The 23,921-nt window shown below is 35.9% G+C and overlaps 1 protein-coding gene across 4 annotated transcripts in view; it reads right to left on the bottom strand.

Moving 5' to 3' along the window:
• CFAP47 (cilia and flagella associated protein 47) overlaps positions 1-23,921 on the bottom strand; it is an 886,918-nt gene that overhangs the window by 207,928 nt on the left and 655,069 nt on the right. The window contains exon 59 of one of the 4 annotated variants that reach the window (XM_056826271.1): positions 23,045-23,092. The exons of the other annotated variants lie outside the window; for them this stretch is intronic. Within the exon in view, the coding sequence (XP_056682249.1) occupies positions 23,073-23,092 (20 nt within the window). The 3' untranslated portion in view covers positions 23,045-23,072. Of the gene's footprint in view, positions 1-23,044; positions 23,093-23,921 lie in introns of those variants that run through there. 4 annotated transcript variants of the gene reach the window in all.

Raw genomic sequence — 23,921 nt, 5'->3', positions numbered from 1 at the left:
GTCAGTATCACATTAGCTGACTCCCGAGAGGGAGCAGGGTGAGAAAACCGGGAAGCAACTTGGCTAGAGGAAGGGAAAGGGTTTCACAAGAGCTGAGAAGTCAAGAGGCAGAACTTGGGGAGGTTGGAGTCATCCCCTGCCTCTGGAGAGACCGGGGTTTAAGTCCACAGCAGGGTAGTCTAGTCCCCAGGTATGGGTCTCAGGGTGGATGCACCCGAGGTCCCTCAAGCAAAAGGGCACTGGGCATTTTTGGCAAGGCACCAGGAAAGGCGGGGAGGAGCCTTGAGCAAGCTCCCTCCCCACTCTAAGCATTGTTTGGATCAACAAAAAGGATTTTTTGTCTGTCTTTTTGTGTCTATTATCTATGCGATTGTCTTTGGGTTGTCCGCCATTCTCATAAGCAAGTGTACAAAGATGGGTCAGAATCAAACAATCCCCCCCCCAGACCTTGTCCTGAGCCACTACCCCGACTTTAAAACTCGGGCCCAGAATCTGGGAGTCTCAGTTAAAAATGGAAAGTACAAACCCTTTGCAATTCAGAATGGCCAACCTTCAGGAGTGGTTGACCCCAGGGAATGACATGGGAGAAGGACCCCGATCAAATGCTTATTGAGCACAAAAACTCATAGTTAGAGGTTTGTTTTGTTATACCTTGCAATTCATAATGATTTCAGTGAATTTGAGAATTGTCTAAATGTGACTGATAGCCAGTCTGACACGGAGAGAAATGTTTATTCTAAATGGACAGAAATTGTACTAGCTACTTTATGGATGTAAAAGTCATTCAGAAAAAGATGTTATATTGTTGAGAAGAACTTATTCTAGAATTTGAAATTGGAAATCCTTCAAATCAGATTTGTTTAATGTATGTGCTGTCAGAACTAGCAGCAAGGACTCATATGACACAAGAAGTTGTTTTTTTTTTTTTGAAGTGGTTAATCTGTGCAGGGGAATTAATAATGTAAGTGTTAAGAATTTTGGTATTTTGCAAAAGAGAATTTATAAAATGGTGTTGTCTTTGACTAAGGTTATGTGTATTGTTTTTGGAAAAAAAAATTTGCATAATGTATAGAAAGGAATTTGTGATCCAGAGATGGACATGTATTCAGATATGCATTCCTGGAAAGTAATGAAGTAAATACAAAGTATGTGTGCATTCGTACTATAGAGAGAATTAAGTTTTACACCTAAATAGGTTAGGGGTATATGATAATGCAAACTGTATGTCCTTAACGAGACAACCTTGACAAGTCCTTCTTGATTTTAGGGCTTGTCATGGGGATTACGTGAAATTCAGTACAGTACCTTTCCTCTACTTACAGTAATGGCAAAAAGGAGGAACCAGAAGAAATAAGAATATTGAATAGAGTTACTAGTTGATTCTATGAATTCTAGTGTGGAATAGGCACAGCAAATTATAAATTGGAATAATGTTGATGGACTTTAATTAGGAATGTAGCAATGTTTTGAGCTTTAGACAGGTTTGAGAGAAGTGCAGGTAAATGCTTTGCACCTCAGTTTCGTTGCACTGAAACATTGCTAAAGGACTTGATCAGAGTTATTTGGAAGTGTGGAGTTCAAACTTAAATCTACTGAGAGTAAATTATTTTGAAGGGAGTTGGATACATTTAAACTTTTAAAATTATAGTAAGCTCACTGATTAAAGATGGATGGGATAAGGTTGCTAAGTAATAAATTTTAAACCAAGCCAAGCAGCCTTGGGATACATTGTTCAGCAGTTGTTAACCCCTTCCATGCATACAGGGAGGAGAAAAGAGTGCTTGTAATTATTTCACACTGATATTTAGGGACTGAAATAGGAATCTAAAAAGGTAAAATGGGCTTTAGCAGTATAGCTTCAAGAAGGGGTGTTTCATCCTTATCTATCTTTCTGTCATAAGAGGTTTCAAGGGAAAATGAAAATGGGTTTAAGTGTTTAAACTTACCTAAAATGGGTTTTTGTTTAAAATTATCAAATGGCTTTCATATCAATGGTTTTCCTCCCAGTGTATTAACACTGGGCTAACTTTATTATTACCTTTAACTTCCTGGTCTCAACAATAGATAATCAGCCTGCTTGTCAAAAGGCTTGCTTTAAGGTTTACAGTCCTTACAAGTTTCATATCTCTAAATTTTTAATAGATCTTGTAACACTAAATGCTTTATGAAATTTTTTTAGAAATGTTATGTGGGTTGCTTTTGAACTATGCATTTTAAGTATTGTTTGGATGTAAACAAAAGTTCATTGTTAACCTGACTCTACCATAGGTTTTATTCAATACTCAGTGGTTACCTCAGTTTACATATTTGTTCTTTGAACTGTAATTTATAATGGATGAGCCCTATGCTAAAGATGGTTTGATGATGTAATCCTTTAAATCAGAATTCTTTTGGGTTATTGATTAGCAATTGAAGTGATACCAGGGGAATGGTTGTTTGACTTATGATGGTAAAAGCATGTCAGAGAAGGTGGGGAGGTATGGGGGTTGAATTTGGAAGACAGAGGGACTTTGATCCATAAAAAATCCATAAAAGCCTGATTATGTCGGTTTATGATGGAAGAATGGGAGTTGTATTCTGCTTTTTAAGCAGAGGGTTTTGAAGAGACTGAGAGTGAGAAAGAAAGAGAGTAGGTGAGGGAGAATGGATAGATGTTCTGTTCTCATAACTGGATCTTTAACTTAGGGATAATTTCTAGAATTAATGTATGTGGAAAATCACAAATAATTCTGGAATTTCTCTGAAAATTCTTTAGGGAGATTCCTGACTAATGTTGTCTTAGTTCCTTCAGGTGGCCTATGGCCAGTATTTGATCTAGCTCTGATTTGTGTTTACTGTAGGGGTGATGAATTCAATGTTCCTGTTCTGGTTTTGTGACTAAATTGTGATATATTAATTATTGCCAAAATACTAAGCATAATTGAGTGATCAGCCTTGTAGGGATATAAAAGGCTTGTTTGGGGATATGGGGATTTTTTTCTGGACTACTGATAAGCAGTATTTCTCTCAGCTGAAATGGGTGAGACTTGTCTTTTGCTGCAAACAAAGGCTTCTGGGATTTAATGGTGACAAAATACACCAAGGACAGAGAATGTCCTGGAATGGTTACAGAGGCATTTCCTGGGCTCACTTAGGAATGGACCTTTTCTGACCATCTAGGCTGTAGATTGCCAGCATGTGAAGCCACTCACTGTATCCTTTGGGACCTGAGGACATATTTTCCTTTGTAATGAATTCCCATGGTCAGCACATAATGTGAATTGTGAAATTAAAGTTTCCGTTTCCTCAAACAACCCTAATAATTGAACATTTTCAAATTGTTAGGAACATACTTTGAGAAGTAGGCAAAGTTTATTCATAGATGGCTTGTATTTGCAGCCTTGATTTACCGCAGTTAAAGTTTGGTTCTTGAGCTTGGGAATATAGCTCAAAGCATTCTTGAATTTCCCCAGCCTCCGGGAAAAGGAAATTCATCTGTAAAATATAGTTCCTCCAGTGTTTATAGATGATATAGTTAATGTGTACTTTGCAAAAGGATATTCTTTAACAGAAACATCACATACCAACTCTGCAAACAACTCAGGAATCTGATTCCCTAAAGGGATCTGTTCCTGTCAGAAGATGATTTCTGAAGATGGAGTCTGTTGGTTAAGATACCCAAATGCAAATGTGTGATGCCAATTCCTGTTGTACTAATGTTCTGTTTCTATCTGGTGTTCTAGTGTTTGCCCCAGTCCTGGTTTCTACACTTCTATCTTAGGGGCTGACTTTCCCTCTTGTGATCTGCCTGCCAATTGGGGGAAGCAGTGGCTGGACACCCTTCATATCTCCAAGCAGGTCTCCACTGACCTGAGACCCCAGCATTCACTGAGGACATGCTCCTAAAGACCCTGTGTCTTCAGTCTTTCCCTCCCTGTTCAAGTTTTGGTTACTCCCCTGTGCGATAGGTGTTCATATGCATTTATGACCTCAGCGATCATTCCAACCTGAAGCCCTGGACATTGCCTATAGCCAATACCTTTTCCTGACCATAGGAAGGGACAGCTATATACCCTTTCTCAGCTCTGAAGAAGTTACAGAATACTAAGGCCATCACCCTCTTTCCCTTAGATACTTGGAGAGGGGAGGGGATAGGATGGCAGGGGGCATTGAACCAGTTGGGGCCTGAGATTCTGGCCCTCCTGGAGGCTGTGTGGTTCCCCTATAGATAGCTGGGCCTGCCAGATGGCAGGATTCACTTACCAGAAGCAGTGGGAAGACAGCTAGCAAAAAGAATACATGACACCACAATAGGAGAGGCACAAAACTGAGTGATATAATGGACAGAGACTTTCTTTCATACTATGCACAGAATCTGCAAAGACATCACTTAGAGATGTGAAACATGTGCATGGGTTAATCAAAAGGGGGAACCGAAGGAACCAGGACACCTGGTGAAGAGGGCTGGAGCCAGGAGGACAGTGGGAAGTAGACTTTACAGAAATCAAGCCAGGGAAATATGGGTACGGGTATTTTTTAGTCCTGGTAGACACCTTTTCAGGTTGGGTAGAAGCCTATCCAACAAAATATGAAACTGCCTCAGTGATAGTTAAACCCCACCTAACCTCACTGCCAGACCACCATATTATGACATTCCCCCATCAGGTGCTTACTGGGCCTGCACCTCCTCAGGACTGAACCCTTGTGTCTCGTCCATGACCTTGTCCCAGGACCCCAAGCTTTGTATCCTAGTCACCATTCTGCCTCGATTATTATACCATCCAGGAATGGAGCTTTTGGACTATTGGGAACACCAAAGAATCAACTGCCAGTAATGGGAACCTGTCTGTGCACTGACCCTAGCCATGCTCTTTGGCTTGGCTTGGCAGGGATTGACACAGGTATAGCCTCCCTTTGTCAAACAGCAGTCCTAAGGCACCTACACACTGCCGTACAGGCAGACCTCAGGCATACAGAAAAATCACTAGACGCCCTTGAGAAATTTCTATACTCCCTTTGTCGTACTCTAGAGTTGAGGGGCCTTGATCTTTTGTTCCTCAAGGAGGGAGGCCTCTGTGTCACCCTCGAGGAAGAGTACTGCATATATATATGGACCACACAGGGGTAGTCAGGCAGTCAGTAGCCAGACTTAAGCATAGTTTAGATGCCCAAGAATGAAATGCACTCACACCCAACCTTGGTACCAGCAAGCATTTGCGAAATCCCCCTGGCTCACCACCCTCATCTCCACTATAGCTGGACCAATGTTAATTCTTTTCTTCCTTATCACTTTCCGGCCTTGTATTGTCCACTGACTGGTCTGCTTTGTGAAGGACCAAGTCCACACAGTCCAGCTCATGGTCCTCAGGCAGCAGTATCAGGCCCTGACAGGACCCCCATAGCTACGCTAATGCCCTGCCCCTGGAGGTCTCCGCTCACCCCTGAATGAGCATCATAAAATAAAAAGAACTGGGGAATGAAGGGAAGGGGGATTGTACTGTGTCCAAATGAACAGTTCCTGGGAAAAACTGCAAGACCACAGTTGAGACAAATATCCTGAGAAAACTGCAAGGCCACAGTCGAGACAGATAACCGGGAAAAACTAAGACATCCTCCCCAAGGCCACAACTGTTGAAACAGACAAGGCCACAAGAACAATGCCTGTTTTTTTCAGCTGCTCTATATATGTGCACTCCCAATCCTACCTGGGATGGTTCTTTTGGGGAACTGTCCTAGCGCTAGTAAATAAACCTCTCCCTGCTGTTTTTTGCATTGTCTTTGTGTGTTCCTTTGCAGGGTACTTCCACTTGGACCCTAACACTGACCATTGCCCCTAATTGTCAAAACACAGTAACTTAACAAACAAAATAAAATGTCAAAACAATCAGAAAATACAATACATGTGACAGGATGCAGGCACTGAATTCAAGAGTTCTTTTTTCCAATTCTCAAACAGAGACTTCCATAAAACAATGGAGTCTGAAAAGACTTAAAAATCCACCTCTAGACTCTTTAAGGTTCCTTCCCCTCCCTAGGATCATTATCCATTTAGGTTCCTTCTATCACAACTCTGAGATCTCCCATAGTGAAGGAGATTTCTGCACTCAACATAGGGATGACAGATCCCATATTAGAGATTGGGCAGGCCAGAATGGTAAGAGGGTGTAGGGAGATGAATCTCTCCTTGCACAGACCAGTGCACCCAGGAGTGGTAGGAAGAAAGAACATTCTAAAATTGGGAGCTATTTGAAATAGGTAATGCACTGCTCTTTCATAGAGTGAGTCATGTTTGCAATTCTGCTTCCTGTTTGGAAGAGTAACCTTCCTTCCCTTCCCCCACAAGGCATAAAAACATCTGGGAGAAGCTTGCTTCCCCTGCCACATGGACATGGTAAAAGCCCTTTAAGAGACTAACTTTGCCAAAGGCAAACATACCCAGGCTTCCAAGTCAAGTAGCAAGCAAGCACTCAGCTGTTGGCAATGTAAGGAAAGAGGGATTTATACCTTCCAAGTCTTCAGGAGAGCAGCTCCAATCAGCAACAGCAACAGTAACATCCATAGTAACAGCACCAGTAGCGGCAGCAGGAGTACTTTGTCAATTTTATTGTTTATTCAAAGTACCAGCTTCTATTCTTATTTATTAAATCAATAGTTCTTTGACTCTCAATTTTATTAATTTCTCCCTTGAGTTTTAGGATCTTCAATTTAGTCTTCATCTGAGGATTTTTAATTTGTTCGCTTTCTAATTTTTTAATTTGCATGTCCAACTCATTGACCTCTGCCCCTCTTAATTTGTTAATATATGAACTCAAGGATATAAATTTCCCCCTGAGTACTGCTTTGGCTGCATCCCATAGGTTTTGAAAGGATGTCTCATCATTGTCATTTTCTTCACTGAAGTTATTGTTTCTACGATTTGTTCTTTAACTAACCAGTTTTGGAGAATTGTATTGTTTAATTTCCAATTAATTTTTGATTTACCTCTCCATATTCCCTTACTAATTATTATTTTCATTGCATTGTGATCTGAGAAAGTTACATTTATTACTTCTGCTCTTTTGCACTTGTATGCAATGTTTTTATGCCCTAATACATGGTCAATTTTTGTGAATGTACCACGTGCTGCAGAAAAGAAGTTATATTCCTTTTTGTACCTATTTATTTTTCTCCACATGTCTACTAACTCTAAATTTTCTAAGATTTCATTCACTTCTCTTACCTCTTTCTTATTTATTTTTTGGTTTGATTTATCTAGTTCAGATAGAGGAAGGTTCAGGTCTCTCACTAGTATAGTTTTTCTATCTATTTTATCCTTGAGCTCCTTTAGTTTCTCCTTTAGAAATTTGTATGCTATGCCATTTGGTGCATACATGTCGAGTACACATATTTTCACACTGTCTATACTGGCTTTTATCAGGATGTAATTACTTTCCCTATCTCTTTTAACTAGATTTATTTTTACTTTGGCTTTGTTGGATATCATGATTGAGACTCCTGCCTTCTTTTTGTCAGTTGATGCCCAATAGATTTGGCTCCACCCTCTTACTTTCACCCTATGTGTATCTACCCTCCTCATGTGCATTTCTTATAGACAGCATATGGTAGGGTTTTGGATTCTAATCCACTCTGCCATTTGCTTGTGTTTTATGAGTGAGTTCATTCCATTCACATTCAGAGTTATGATTACTAGCTGTGTATTTCCCAGCATTTTGATTTCTGCTCTTTTACCTGCCTTTTCTTCTGTCACTCTTTACTTCTACACCAATGTTTGCTTTTAAACAGTCCCCATTGTTCCCACTCTAATTTTACTTCCCTTTCTACCCCCTCCCTTCTTATTCCCCCCTTATTTCCCTAGTAGTCTTTCTAAAATTAACTCCCCGCCCCCTCCCTCCCTTGTATTTCTTCCCTCCCCATCAGACCTTTTGTTACCCTTCTACTCCCCTATAGGGTGCAAATCTATTCTCTGTCCCCAATGGATTGGATTGTTTTTTCCTCTTTGAGTCAATTTCAAAGCATGTAAAAGTTGAGTATTTCCTGTCTCTGAACTCTTTACCCTTCCAGTGTATTGATGTTCTCCCCCTTCCCACAATGAGCTTCTCTGTGACATATAAATTTACCCCCATTTGTTTTTTTTCCAATTTCTTTTAATAGCAACCTATTTTTAAGCTCTAGTTATATATATATATATATATATATATATATATATATATATGCATACTCATGTGTATGTATTTATGCATGCATATATCTATATACCTATTTATGTCTTGTCCTTTCATCCTATACAGTTTGTCACTGTTCCCTCTAAGTGTACTTCTTTTTGCTGCCCAGGTAATAACAACAGTTTTTAAGAGTTGCCAATGACCTCTTTTGTTATAGGGATACATACCATTGTAACTTATTGAGTCTCTTAAATTTTTTTGTTTTGTTTTTTTTTCTTTTTTCCCTCTTTTTTAATTACCTCTTAATGATTCTCTTGAGTTTTGTGCTTGGACATCAAATTTTCTGTTCAAGTCTAGTCTTTTCTTTGCAAATTCTTGGAATTCTTCTATTTTGTTGAATGACCATACTTTCCCCTGTAAGAATAAATCAGTTTTGCTGGGTAGTTTATTCTTGGTTGTAGACCTGGTTTCCTTGCTTTCCGGAATATCATATTCCAAGCCTTTCTTTTTTTCAGTGTGGATGCAGCCAGATCCTGAGTTATCCTCACTGTGGATCCTTGGTATCTGAATGACTTCTTCTTGGCAGCTTGTAATATCTTTTCTTTGGTCTGATAGTTCTTTAATTTGGCTATAACATTCCTGGGTGTTGTCAGTTGGGGTATTAAGTACAGGAGGTGATCTGTGGAGTCTTTCAATCTCCACTTTTCCCTCTTTTCTAGGACATCAGGGCAGTTTTCTTTAATAATTTCCTGTAATATAATGTTCAGGATTTTTCTTTTGTCATGGTCTTCTGGTAGACCAATGATTCTTAAATTGTCTCTCCTTGAACGATTTTCTAAATCCTTTGTTTTGTGAATTAGATGCTTCATATTTTCCTCAATTTTTTTCATTCTTTTGGTTTTGTTTTATAGTATCCTGCTGCCTTGTGAGGTCACTTGATTCTAGTTGTTGTATTCTGGTTCTTAAAGACTGGATTTCATCCTTAGCTTTTTGGTTGTCCTTTTCCTTTTGGTCTGATTTCCTATGGAGGTCATCTTTCATCCTCTTTACCTTGTCTTTCATCTCCTTTTTCTCATCTTTCATCTTCTTCACCTCATCTTAAATCTGCTTTGCTTCATCTTTCATCTCCTTTGCCTCATTTTTCAGAAGGTTGATTTTGGCTTTCAAGACATTATTTTCTTGTTTTAGTTCAAGTGCCTCTTTTTCCAAATGACTTATCTTAGTTTTTAAGTTCTTTTCCCAATTGTCTTCAGCCTCTCTTAATTGTGTTTTGAATTGCAATTTGAGTTCTTCCAAAGCTTGTATCCAAATTCACTGGGATTTCTGATTTTTTCTTTGCTGATCACTCCCCCTCTGTTTTGTTCACTCTTTGCTCATTACCTGTGCAGAACCTGTCTATTGTAATTTCTTTCTTCTTTTTCTGTTGTTTGTTCGAGTTTACCCCTTCTTTGCTCAACATATTTGTGCTCTTGCTCCTCTCATTTTTTTTTTGTTTTGGCACTGTCAGTCTCCCCTCTTGGAGTTTTGTCAGATCTCTTGGTACCATCTCTAGGGGAGGAATGTTTGCTTCCCTGTCCTCTGGAGAAAGAGATCAGCAGTCTGACAGATAAGACTGCTCAATTGGAAAAAGAACTCGAAGCATCCAGTAGAAGGGCAGACAAGGCTGAAAAGCAAAACCTGTCCCTAATGACCAGAATTAAGCACCTCAAAGAAAGCGAGATGATAAAACAGCAAGAATCAATAAAGCAAGCCATCAAAGGACTTCCTAAGAAAAAATCCCCAGGGCCTGATGGATTCACCAGTGAATTCTATCAAACATTCAGAGAACAGTTAATCCCAATACTATACAAACTATTTGACATAATAAGCAAAGAGGGAGTTCTACCAAACTCCTTTTATGACACAAACATGGTACTGATTCCAAAGCCAGGCAGGCCAAAAACAGAGAAAGAAAATTATAGACTAATCTCCCTAATCAATATAGATGCAAAAATCTTAAATAGGATACTAGCAAAAAGACTCCAGCAAGTGATCAGAAGGGTTATCCACCATGATCAAGTAGGATTTATACCAGGGATGCAGGGTTGGTTCAACATTAGGAAAACTATCCACATAATTGACCACATCAACAAGCAAACCAACAAGAATCACATGATTATCTCAATAGATGCAGAAAAAGTCTTTGATAAAATACAACACCCATTCCTACTAAAAACACTAGAAAGCATAGGAATAGAAGGGTCATTCCTAAAAATAATAAACAGTATATATCTAAAACCATCAGCTAATATCATCTGCAATGGGGATAAACTAAATCCATTCCCAATAAGATCAGGATTGGACCAAGGATGGCCATTATCACCTATATTATTTGACATTGTATTAGAAACACTAACAGTAGCAATTAGAGAAGAAAAAGAAATTGAAGGCATTAAAATAGGCAAGGAGGAGACCAGATTATTGCTCTTTGCAGATGACATGATGGTCTACTTAAAGAATCCTAGAGATTCAACCAAAAAGCTAATTGAAATATTCAACAACTTTAGCAAAGTTGCAGGATACAAAATAAACCCACATAAGTCATCAGCATTTCTATATAATTCCAACACAGCTCAGCAGCAAGAACTAGATAGAGAAATACCATTCAAAATCATCTTAGACAAAATAAAATGCTTAGGAATCTATCTCCCGAGACAAACACAGGATCTATATGAACACAACTACAAAACACTTTCCACACAACTAAAACTAGACTTGAACAATTGGAAGAACATTAACTGCTCATGGGTAGGACGAGCCAATATAATAAAAATGACCATCCTACCCAAACTCATCTATCTATTTAGTGCCATACCCATGGAACTTCCAAAAAAATTTTTTACTGATTTAGAAAAAAACCATAACAAAGTTCATTTGGAAGAACAAAAGATCAAGGATATCCAGGGAAATAATGAAAAAAAAAATACAAAGGAAGGGGGTCTGGCAGTCCCAGATCTCAGACTATATTACAAAGCAGCGGTCATCAAAACAATTTGGTACTGGCTAAGAGACAGAAAGGAGGATCAGTGGAATAGACTAGGGGCAAGCAACCTCAGCAAGACAGTATATGACAAACCCAAAGATCCCAGCTTTTGGGACAAAAATCCACTATTTCATAAAAACTGCTGGGAGAATTGGAGGACAGTGTGGGAAAGATTAGGCTTAGATCAACACCTCACACCCTACACCAAGATAAATTCAAAATGGGTGAATGACTTGAACATAAAGAAGGAAACTATAAGAAAATTAGGCGAACACAGAATAGTATACATGTCAGACCTTTGGGAAGGGAAAGACTTCAAAACCAAGCAAGAATTAGAAAGAGTTACAAAATGCAAAATAAATAATCTGGATTACATCAAATTAATTTGTACAAACAAAATCAATGTAACCAAAATCAGAAGGGTAGCAACAAATTGGAAAACAATCTTCATAAAAACCTCTGATAAAGGTTTAATTACTCAAATTTATAAAGAACTAAAACAATTGTACAAAAAATCAAGCCATTCTCCAATTGACAAATGGGCAAGGGACATGAACAGGCAGTTCACAGCCAAAGAAATCAAAACTATTAATAAGCACATGAAAAAGTGCTCTACATCTCTTATAATCAGAGAGATGCAAATCAAAACAACTCTGAGGTATCACCTCACACCTAGCAGATTGGCTAACCTGACAGCTATGGAAAGTAATGAATGCTGGAGGGGATGTGGCAAAGTGGGGACATTAATTCATTGCTGGTGGAGTTGTGAATTGATCCAACCATTCTGGAGGGCAATTTGGAACTATGCCCAAAGGGCAATAAAAGAATGTCTGCCCTTTGATCCAACCATGGCACTGCTGGGTCTGTACCCCAAAGAGATAATGGACAAAAAATCTTGTACAAAAATATTCATAGCTGCACTCTTGTGGTGGCCAAAAATTGGAAAACGAGGGGATGCCCTTCAATTGGAGAATGGCTGAACAAATTGTGGTATATGTTGGTGATGGAATACTATTGTGCTAAAAGGAATAATAAAGTGGAGGAATTCCATGGAGACTGGAACAACCTCCAGGAAGTGATGCAGAGCGAAAAGAGCAGAACCAGGAAAACATTGTACACAGAGACTGATACATTGTGGTACAATTGAAGTTGATGGACTTCTCCATTAGTATCAATGCAATGTCCCTGAACAATCTGCAAGGATCTAAAAAATACTACCCACAAGCAGAGGATAAACTGTGGGAGTAAAAACACCGATGAAAAGCAACTGCTTGACTACAGGGTTGGAGGAGATAAGAATGAGGAGAGACTCTAAATGAACACTATAATGCAAATTCCAACAACAGGGAAATGGGTTCGAGTCAAGAACACATGTGATAACCAGTGGAATCATGCATCGGCTATGGGAGAGGGAAAGGTGGGGGGGGAGGGGAGGAAAAGAAAATGATCTTTGTTTCCAGTGAATAATGTATGAAAACGACCAAATAAAATAATGTTTAAAAATTAAAAAAAAAAAAAGGTGCTAACCCAGCCAGCTTATGAAAGAAGAGAGAGACGGAGGCAGAGCCTCAAAACTTATACAAACATGACCGTACAACATGGTAGAAAAATGAGAGGTTTTCTGGGGGATGAAGTCCAAGTGTTCAAGATTCTAATGAATACATCTACAATCCAGCCATACCACTGCTGTGTTTATACCCCAAAGAGACCATAGGGGAAAAACTTGTATAAAAATATTTATAGCCACACCCTTTGTGGTGGCAAAAAATTGGAAAAGGAGGGGATGCCCTCTGATTGGGGAATGACTGAACAAATTGTGGTATATGTTGGTGATGGAATGTTATTGTGCTCAAAGTAATAATGAACTGAAGGGATTCCATGTGAACTGGAACAACCTCCAGGTATTGATGCAGAGTGAAAGGAGCAGAATTAGGAGAACATTATACACAGAGACTGATATACTGTGGTATAATCGAATGTAATGGACCATTCTCCTAACAGCAATGCAATGATCTCAGACAATTCTTAGGGACTTATGAGAAAGAATGCTATCCACATCTAGAGAAATAACTGTGGGAATAGAAACACAGAAGAAAAAGAACTGATTGATCACATTGGTTGATGGAGATACAATTGGAGATGTAGACTTTAAATGATTATCATATTTCAATAATATGGAAATAGGTCTTGATCAATGACACATGTAAAACCCAGTGGAATTGTGCATAGGGAGAGGGGTGGGGGAGGGAAGGGAAAGAACATGAATCTTGTAACCATGGAAAAATATTCTAAATTAAATAAATAAAATTTTCCAAATTAAAAAAAAAAACAATTATCAAATATATTCCTAGAACTCTTAATACATTGGGGAAATGCAAAAACAAAAATAAAGTGGTCACCGACCTTAGATGTAAGCAATCTGCTTGAGGAAGGCAGCATTTACCTTTAAAATAAATTGAATTGAAAGAGAGAAGAACAGCCCATGGGTAGATTGGGAAAGCTTTCATAGAGAAGAAAGGAGTAGAGTGGAACCTGAAAGGAAGAAAAGATCTGTGTTAAGTAACAATGAATAAGGTATCACTAAAATGCAAGGGGGATAGAGAGTGAACAAGATTGATAGAATGTAATATATAAAGTATGTATATATATATATATATAATATATATATATAAAGTAATATATAAACTAATGATACACTTTGTCTAGAGAACACACATGTGGAGGGGAGAAATGAGAAATAAGGGTTGAAAGGTATGTGGAGTCAGATTTTCTGATAGACCCGAAAAGACAACCTGAGGTATTAATATTTATATTCATGTTACACAGAGCTACAGAAGGTTATAGAGAGAGGAGTAAGGTGATCAGATCCTTCTATAACTTTAGAAAGATTATTCTCATAACTGTAAGAATATAATTAGAATAGAATATAATTAGAGATTATTACAACAGCACAATGACTTGTATATCTCAAGTGCTTAATGAATGTACATGTTGACTGACTGATAGGTAAAGGTTTAATAATAAGTATTGATAATTTGAGTGGAAAAGGAGGACAAATGGAAGAGGCATTATGGAATTAGGATCAATGAAGCAGAATCAATGGAGGAGACTAATTAGGAATGAAGAAAAGGAAACAGTGAAGGATATCTCTGAGGTTATCAACTTGAGGGTTACTAAGAGTGTAATCCTGGTTTGTCAGTATTGTAAAACTGAGTTACTGGGAGCACAGTGTTGTTTTTAATAAAAACAGGAAAGTTTGAAAAAAGTGATTGAAGGAACATGAGTTCAATTTTGGACATTTTGCGTTTGAAATTCTGACAGTACATTCAGATGAAATTAACCATTTGAAGTCAGGTAATGTGATTTAGGATTCAGAAGAGGGATTAGAAATACATACAAATGTGACATACAAATATAAATCCTAATCTCACATTTCCAATAAATCATTACATATATAAATATGTATATGTGTATATGTGCAAATGTAAATGTTTATAAAGGTGTGGCCCAGTGTCAATACAATAAACTTCTATGTTTATTTCTGTGTTTTGTTGTGAATCAACAATACTGAAGCAGTCATGTAATCTCTAAAAATGAGTACCAGGAAAGAAAGTGTAAGATTAGAGCACTGAGAACTGCAGGGTACCTGTTTAGGAAAAGGAGGAATGAATATTTCAATGAAGGATAATATGAAAGGAATACCCAATCATAGGAGAACTCGGGAAATGTTAAGCTATGGAGGTGAGGAGAAGAGTATCTCAGAGAAGAGAATGGTCAGTAGTGTCAAAAACTGCAGAGAACTGGGCAAGGATAAATTTGGATTGAGAAATGCCATTAGGTCAAGTAGTTAGGAATGCAGTTTCAATACAGTAGTAGGGTAAGAATATTACCAGGGTCTGAGTTATAAGGCTAAAAAAAAGATGTTTATAAAGTGTCATCACTATGCATGCATAGTTATAAATACTAATTGTGATTGCTGTTACTATTATTGTTAAACTTTAGAGCAGGGCTGGTTTCATTGTTATCTTTCCACCCCTAATAATGAACACATAGTAGACATGCTATGAAGACTTGTTGCACATTTCTTGATTACAAGTTGAATGAATTCTGCTGAAAACTTCTTTCTTTCAAACTCTTTCCTGGTGTGATATTCATTTTTTAGTGAATAATGAAGCCTTATTCACATTTGAGTACCTGTTAAAAACCATAAGTTATGGTCTGCATTAATTTTTTGTATCAACAGAAAATGGAGGGAAATATTTTATTGGAATTTGAACTATTGTTTTAGGACCTCTACATTTGAGAAATATAAATATCCTTAGAAGGCAATGAAGGACTATAGCAAGCAGAAAACTGCAAAATGTTGTCATCTAGACTTCCAGAAGATACATTTATCATTTCCCTTTCATGAAATAACTGGGGAAAAATATAAATCCTACTCACTCTCTTAGGATTAAAGTATCCCTTTGCTAATAGAACTAGCAATAGAAAAAGGGTTTATTTTTGTACTTGCATCCTACCCAGGAAACCTATGACAACTTTTATCCATTTGATCTCACTTTCAGACATAACCACATTCAGAAATGTTGGTGGAAAGGAAAATATAACCATTTCACTGCAAGTGTAATTGAATTTTTGACATATTGGCTATAGTTCTGAGTACATTTGAGAGATAGTTTTATTATAATTTTAAATTTTTCTTAAGTTGAACAACTTTGTTTATTCTTGGAACTATGAGCTATAAAATAAAGGGTTGACCTGACAAATTTTAATTAAATCCTGCTGTATTTGAAAGTAGTAACTATGTAGGAATTGAATCTTTTTATATATAATTTTCATTCATCTGAAAACAAATGATAAGGATCAGCCTTGACTTTATACAGGCAATGTGATACACATAAACAAGTACTGAACTTGTTTGACTGAAGTCAAATGATCAGGGTTCAAGTATCTCTTGAAACACTTAAGTAACTACGAGATGATGAATAAGTTTCTTGGTCTTTTAAATAATCCATTATTCATCTGTAAAATGGGAACTATATTTCTTGAACTATACCTTTCATATGTTTTTTATAAGGAGAGTGCTTTGAGAATAGAGAACTTAGGGACAAATTCCAGCTCTAACATTAACTACCTCTGGCGCTCCAGAAAATCAACTTTTCTAGGCCTCAGCTTTCTTATCTGTGAAATGAACAGTTTAACATGTAACCTCTAAGAAAATTTCTAGCTCTAGATATATAAAATATGAGATCTTAAAATATTTCACAAAAGTTATTGCTATTAATATTATTATTGATTTGTTACTATCTGTGCAAAAGAGAATCTAAGTAACTTCACTTCATGTTCATTATTTTCTACCTCTGTAAATTGTACATTCTTTACATGTAATCCTATTAGATAATAAGTATTTTAGTGATAACTTGTAAGAAATAATCAAAATATTAATTGACTGAATTATTGTCTATTAGAATCAATGAACAGTATTCATATTGTGAGTAAAATAAAGAAAATCCCTTGAAGTACCTTACAAGATGTCCTGGCCAAGGGGAGTCTTGTGCATGTCTTCAGTGTTCTGGAATGTGTCCAGATATTATAATCTCTCAATTGGCTTTGAAGCTACAGTGGATTTAGCCACCTTTATTTCCACTAGATATGAAATGGATGATTACTTCACAGAATAGAAATAAGAAAAAGGTCTGACCTGCTTAAAGAAGACCTTCTAAATGATGAAAACATTGGTTGCCCTCGCTGATAAGAAATAGTCTGAAGACCACTCTCCTTTAAAGAGGGGTCCATGTAATCTAACTCAATATAAAGCAGTTGACAAATGAGTTCTTAGTTGAACTGGGAAGAACCTGGAACCTGACATTTTATAATTTACAACTTTCTACAGTAAAATGTCAGCATAGCTCAGATAATTGTTTCGCACTATTCATTTTTTTGTCTTAGACATCTTGCTCTGGGAATACAATAAGAAATAGTACTAGGAGAAAATATTTTTCTGTTCTTCTTAGATATTTAAAATTCCACAAACTGTTACCCAGATAGATAAAATAAATTTACATTCATCTTCTTCGTAAAGATCCTAAAAACATTGCAGATAGGTTGATGGGGATGATAAATACCTCATCCTGCTACCACATGACTTTATTTTCTCTTGCTTTGTCTCTATATTTTAAAGTTTTTCTTTCCATTAAGCTTAGAGATAATGAGAATTTGGAATGGTCCATCTATAAAAAAAAGCTCTTAAGGTTTTATAGATCTTGGGAAATTTGGAACAAGTTTGGTCTGTGATAATGTTCTTGTTCTAGGACAATTTGTTAGTTTATAAAAATATTTATTGGTATGTTGTATCTATCTATCTCTCTATCTAAATACATAAATATATACATAAATACATGCATACTCAATGCATGTATATATGCATATATAGATATATACAAATTTATATGTGCATATATAGAATTCTATGTACTATTGCATAGGTACACCAAATAATTGCTTTTTGGGGGATGAAATAGAATGTAAATTCATCTTTTGTAGCTTCATTGAATTCATACATGTGCAATTCCTTAGCAGGAAGAATATCAAGGGTTGTAGGTTCCTCACGCCTTCTAATAGTTTGATCTTCTCTGGCTGAATTAAGGAGTAGTTATGAATTGTTTAATGGCAGCTCATTAAATTTGGAGATTGTCACAAATGGTGGATAATTAGCATAACATACAATGGAGTCAGAATCCAAAAAGATCTGAAGAAGCTAAAATAATGTTTTAAGATGAAATTCAATAATAATATAGTTAAGGTACATACTTGTTTTAAAACAAAACAAAACTTCACAAGTACAGGATGAAGGAAGCATTATTACATACCATTTGTGGAGTGTGAGGGGAAGAAGATCTGAGCATGGCTGGGTTTAGTGGACAGCAACCACAATATGAACTCACAATGTAATGCAAAAACAAAAAGAACAAATGTAATTTTGGGCCACATTAGTATAGGTATATCTTCTAGTAATAAGATATATTATCCCATTGTGTTCTACCCTTTGCAGAAAATATCTACAACATTATACTCAGTTATGAGCACAATTTAAGAGGGATATTGATGAGATGGACATCATTGAGAGGAGGGTGATGAGTATTGTGAAGGGCTTTGATTTAATGTCATTTTAAGTTTGAAAAGTACTTTGTAAATATTATATATTAGTCTCATGGCAAGCCTGGGAAGGAGGTGCTATTATGATGTAGTTGTATAGATAAGGAAAATGAAGCAGGTAGAATAAGTGTCCTGTGCTGGGGTACAGGGCTAGTGTCTGAGGCCAGATTTGAATTGAAATTTTTTATTACTCATTGATTTTGTCACTTTTAAGGGGTAATAACAATGACTGAGATTTTTTCCCTCATGTCATCAATATATTTCTCTCTTCCAGATACCTAGAGAAATAGCCTTAATGCCCTTGTTTCTAACAAAGACTTACTCAGTGTATATTTGACTAATACTAAGTAATTTTTCATTTTTCTAGCACTTACTCTGCCTCCTCTATAAACATATTGGAATTGTGAAATATTAGTATTCATTCTCTACATTTGTGAAAAGAATCTGAATATTTTTTCATTATTTATGATGTAAGAGAATAATTATTTGAATAAATCTGAAAACAAGGAGACATATACTTCAACAAAGGTGCCACAACCGATTTTCCTAAAATATATCTGCAAAGTTCAAATTAAAAAGCAACGTTCCCTAGATTCCCCTAGGGGCAGATGATTTTATATTGACAGAATTTATATTGACTGAATAAAGTCTCGAAGCATTGCAAAGGCCCCTATATGAAATCCATAATCACTGAAAAGCTTTTGATCTAACTTTGCCCAAATGAGTAAAGGATGAGTAGTGACCAGAGTTTTTGTGAAGTTGGAAGTTATAGATCTCATCCATTGGATTACAAATGGAAAACTAATTGACCATAGAATTAAATAGGAAGAATGAGACAGAGTGGGTTATAATTATAAATTGTTTTGTTTTGTTTTTAATGAACCAAACTCATTCATTAAATGAATGTCTAACCTTGTAATAAGAATATTTTCTTAGTTTTGTTTTATGTCTATGAGTTATAAAGACCTGAAGTCTACAAAAATTACTGTTGAAAATCAGCTAAAGAGGGGACATGATCCTGGTGGTTATGAGTAGGCTGAAGCGCAAAAGAATATTTATACCATAATATAAAAAACCACTAATAGGTTGGCAGAGTTGTCCATGTATGCAACTGGTATTCTCAAGATGTGAAGGGAAAGTAATTAAGGACTCCATTGTGTTGAATAGACATTATGTGGAGATATATTAAAGATCATGGACAAGGTAACATAAAGATAACAACAACAGATTCGTTTTGACACTTTATATTTGGTTCAATGAGGACATATACTCATTTGTTCATGTGGATACTGAAAGGGATTTTTATTGTTTGTTTGGTCAGGCATTACCCTTGGTTTCCTATGTTTTACCACTATAATAAAAGCTTCTATAATATTTTTTTGTACAAGTAGGTCCTTTTCTCCTTTAATTTGTAACAGTTAAAATTTAGAGGAGACTGAGGCAGGTAGAAATTAGTTTCTCTCTGCAAGGAGTATTATATTTTATGAGGTTTATTAAAGGTTGAGAATTTAAGAATATACAAGTAAGAAAAAACACATGCCTAGGCCAGAGGCCTAGACAAGACCTCACCTACATTATGGAAAGAGCCACATCTGTCCCAAAACAGAAGTCCAAAAGAGCCCTCAAAAGCCTTTGTAATCAGCTTAAATACCTTCTCGATCTCGCCCACCTCAGAATTCCGTGGGATTACAAAGCATTTTGGGGAAGTGGAGCAAAGGCTTGTGGGGATTGAAGTCCAGAGTTCAAATCTCAATTTTACAAATTATCTCTTTGGGATACAGACCAGTAGCAGTATTAATAGACAGAAGGGTACACACAGTTTTATAGCCCTCCAAATTGGTACCAAAATGCCCTCCAAAATGTTTGGATCAGTTTACCATTCCACCAACAATGCTATGCTCTCCAACATTTATCATTTTCCTTTACTATCATGTTGGCCAAACTAATAGGTATGAGGTGTTATCTAAGAACTGTTTTTTTTTTTTAACATAGAATATTTTCCCATGGTTTTATTTTCTTGGTAGTTTGATAGGTACAGCACTGAAGAAATGAATTCATTTGGGTAGAAATGTCATTTTTATTATATTTTTATTTTATTATCTCATCCTACCCATGAGCAATTAATATTTTTCCAATTACTTAGATCTAATTTTTAATTGTGTTAAAAATATTTTGTAGTTGTATTCATAAAATACCTGTGTTTCCCTCACCAAATAGATCCCTAAATATTTTATATTGTCTAGGGTAATTTTAAATGAAGTTTCTATTTCATACTCTTGATGCATAATTTTGTTGGAAAAATATAGAAATGCTGATGATTTATGTAGGTTTATTTTGTACCCTGAAACTTTGCTAAAGTTGTTAATCATTTCCACTACTGTTTTAGTTTATTCTCTAGAATTATTTAAGTATACCATCATATTATCTGCAAAAAGTGATAGTTTAGTCTCCCCATTGCCTACTTTGATCCCTTCAATTTCTTTTTCTTCTCTAATTGCTACTACTAGCATTTCTAGTACAATATTAAATAATAGAGGTAGTAATGGTCATCCTTGCTTACTCCTGATCATTTTGAGAAGGCTTCTAACTTATCCCCATTGCAAATAGTACTACTGATGGTTTTAAATACATACTATTTATTATTTTGAGGAAATGTTCTTCTATTCTTATACTTTCTAGTGTTTTCAATAAAAATAAGTGTTGAATTTTGTCAAAGGTTTTTCCTGCATCTCATTGAGATGTGATTTTTGTCAGTTTTCTTGTTAATATGGTCAGTTATGTGAATGGTTTTCCTAATATTGATCCATCAGTGCATTCCTGGTATAAATCCCAGCTGGTTATAATAGATAATCCTTGTGATAACTTGCTGTAGTGTTTTTGTTGTATTCTATTTAAGATTTTTGCATCTATGTTCATCAAGGAGATGGATTTGTAGTTTTCTTTCTCTGTATTTGGTCTGCCTGGTTTTGGAATCAATGCCATAATTGTGTCATAAAGAGAATTCAGTAAGACCCCTTCTTTGCATATTTTTTTGAATAATTTACATAATATTGGGATTAGTTGTTCTTTAAATCTTTGGTAGGATCCATTTATGAATCCATTTGGCCCTATAACAGTTAAATTGGCCTCCTGTAAAAAAAGTATTATATTTTATGTGGTTTATTAAAGATTATTAGAAATCAAGGATATAAAATAATAAGCCAAGTGCCTAGGGCTGATTTAGCCCATTCACAATTCACTTACAGCTTGTTGTAATCTCTGAGTAGAGGAAGAGCAAGGCATTGTAGCCAGTTTAAATACAATTTGTGTTCCTGTCCAAGTAGGGATGCAGGTGAGATTATGATTATAGGGAATTCTGGGAAATATCAAAGACTTCCGAGGATTGAAGTCTGGGGTTCAAATCTCCATTTTTACATTCTCCCCCATTTGATCATTATTGGGAAACCAGTTTCCCCAAAAGGATCATGAAAACATAATCAACTTCAAGATTATAATAATTTGAGGATAAGAGGAAAAAAGAACAAAACCAATAATTTCTAGATGCATTGACAAAAAACCTGTTAGGGGGCAGTCCCCTTTGGCACGCAAGTATACATACAAATAAAAGTTCAATCAATCACACCCAAAGTTCATCCTTGATCTTCTCATGCAGCTTGTGGTCTGGAGGCATCTTCATGGTGTCTTCTCCAAAAAATTTAGTTTCTGGATTCAGAGAGGTAGTATGTTTCTTAACCTAAAATTCTTCTCAAGAGGAATTTAAAATTTGCAATTTAAAATAATAATATTTTTACATTCCCCCCTTGAAGAGGGTGATTGAAAAACACAGAGATCATTTAGGGATGCATGGCTGAATTATGAGGTATATGAATCAATTGGCAAGAGAAATTAAAAAGACATCAGAAAAATCCAAATAAAAAAAGATAATTTCTGGATTAAAATATAAACTATTAAAGTCTTATGTGTGAAAATTCTAAGTAAAAGGAAAAATAAATCTATACCAGGTCCTTGACTCAGAGCCCAATTAAAATGATATAAGCAAGTAAGCATTTACCCAGTCAGTAGCTAGGACTACAGAAAGTTGCCACACTAGAAAAGACAGAAAAGGGACTAGATTATAGGAGCCAGGTAGGAGCCAATTTTGAGATACTATTCTATAAGTATTTTCAAGAAAAGTGTGGATACAAGGAAGGCCGACGTCCTAACATATGTTAAGCTTCACAACCTCAAGTCTTCACACTAGGTTCAAGTTCTTTGTATTGGCTTAGAATTGCATCAATCCTTCCTGGATTGGTTTCTTTCTTTCTTTTTTTTTTTGACCTGTGTGCTCTTTTGGCACAATTCAGGTTTAGCTTTGTGCTTCTTTGGCCCTATGCAATGGCTCTTTTATATATCTTGTCCTGGAATCAGAAAGAATCATTAAGCAAAGTCCCATATTTTTTTAACAATTAATGACATCATTTTTATAGTCTCAAGCTTTTGGGGGCATGCATTGACATTATAGCAAATGTATTTTAAACTTATATTACTTCTCAATCAAAAAAATTAAAGAAAATTTTAATATTGGTGACGTGCTTCAAATATAAAAAAGAGAAAAAATAAAAAACTGAAATAGTATACTGCACATGCAAGAAAAATATAATAATAAAAGAGTTTTAAAATTCAAAAATATAGCTTATAATCATTTGACACACTGTGTCAGCTAAGAAAATATAGAATACAAGGCTTTCTCACCAAAAATGAGATCCATTTCCTCTTCATGCCTGGCCATGATCCACTGTGTATATAAGCAAATGAATTTACAAGGTAACAGTTTTTTTTTACAAAGAACAGTAGTACAAATATGTAGATATCAATATCCCCCAAATTCTCAATAGCCCAATTAATTACAATAGCAAACAAACCCACTATCATATTTCACATAAGTTGCTGTATGGCATTTTTAAAAGCCTATGAACTGATGGATATGTGTCACAATTTTTACAAATGTAGCAAATCTTTCAACCTTGGTAAACATAGTTTTAAACAAAGCAAAACTTATTTTGGGTTTAGAACATCATGAAGAAATCTAGATATCATTACAAAAATGTTGCAAAGGAATCTAGGAAAAACTCAAACCCCTGTACTGTTGATATTTGGTAAAGTGAGCTGAAGAGTTATAAATTAGAGATATGCTCCTGTTTTGGGAGAGCTCCAGGGGTACTATATGCCCTGGGATTAACCTCCCAGCTCCTTGGTATGAGACTGTGATGTCCCATCAATTCACATTTTCATAAATGTGGGAGGTTTATTTCACTTCAGCTACTAAAATGGACCTTACCTCCTGTTAGGGGCAGGCAAAATGACCAGAGATTGTTAAAAAGAAATTCTAAAAATCATGTCTAATGACCCCTTAAAATCAATTTGAGATATTTAGCTCATTAAATTTTCCAAAGGTTGTTATACAATTGTAACAATGTTCTGATGGAGTCCATCTATCATCTATGTGACTATTTACAAAGTCAAAAATAGAAAATCTGTTTTTATATGGGCATATTCAACAATATTTGTTCAGTATAGTTATAGGGGAAAAGTAACAGAATATAATAGTAGTTAAAATCCAGTAC

This window comes from Monodelphis domestica, chromosome 4 (assembly GCF_027887165.1).
Source record: "Monodelphis domestica isolate mMonDom1 chromosome 4, mMonDom1.pri, whole genome shotgun sequence".
NCBI lineage: Eukaryota > Metazoa > Chordata > Mammalia > Didelphimorphia > Didelphidae > Monodelphis > Monodelphis domestica.
This window is presented reverse-complemented; position numbering and strand designations above follow the sequence as displayed.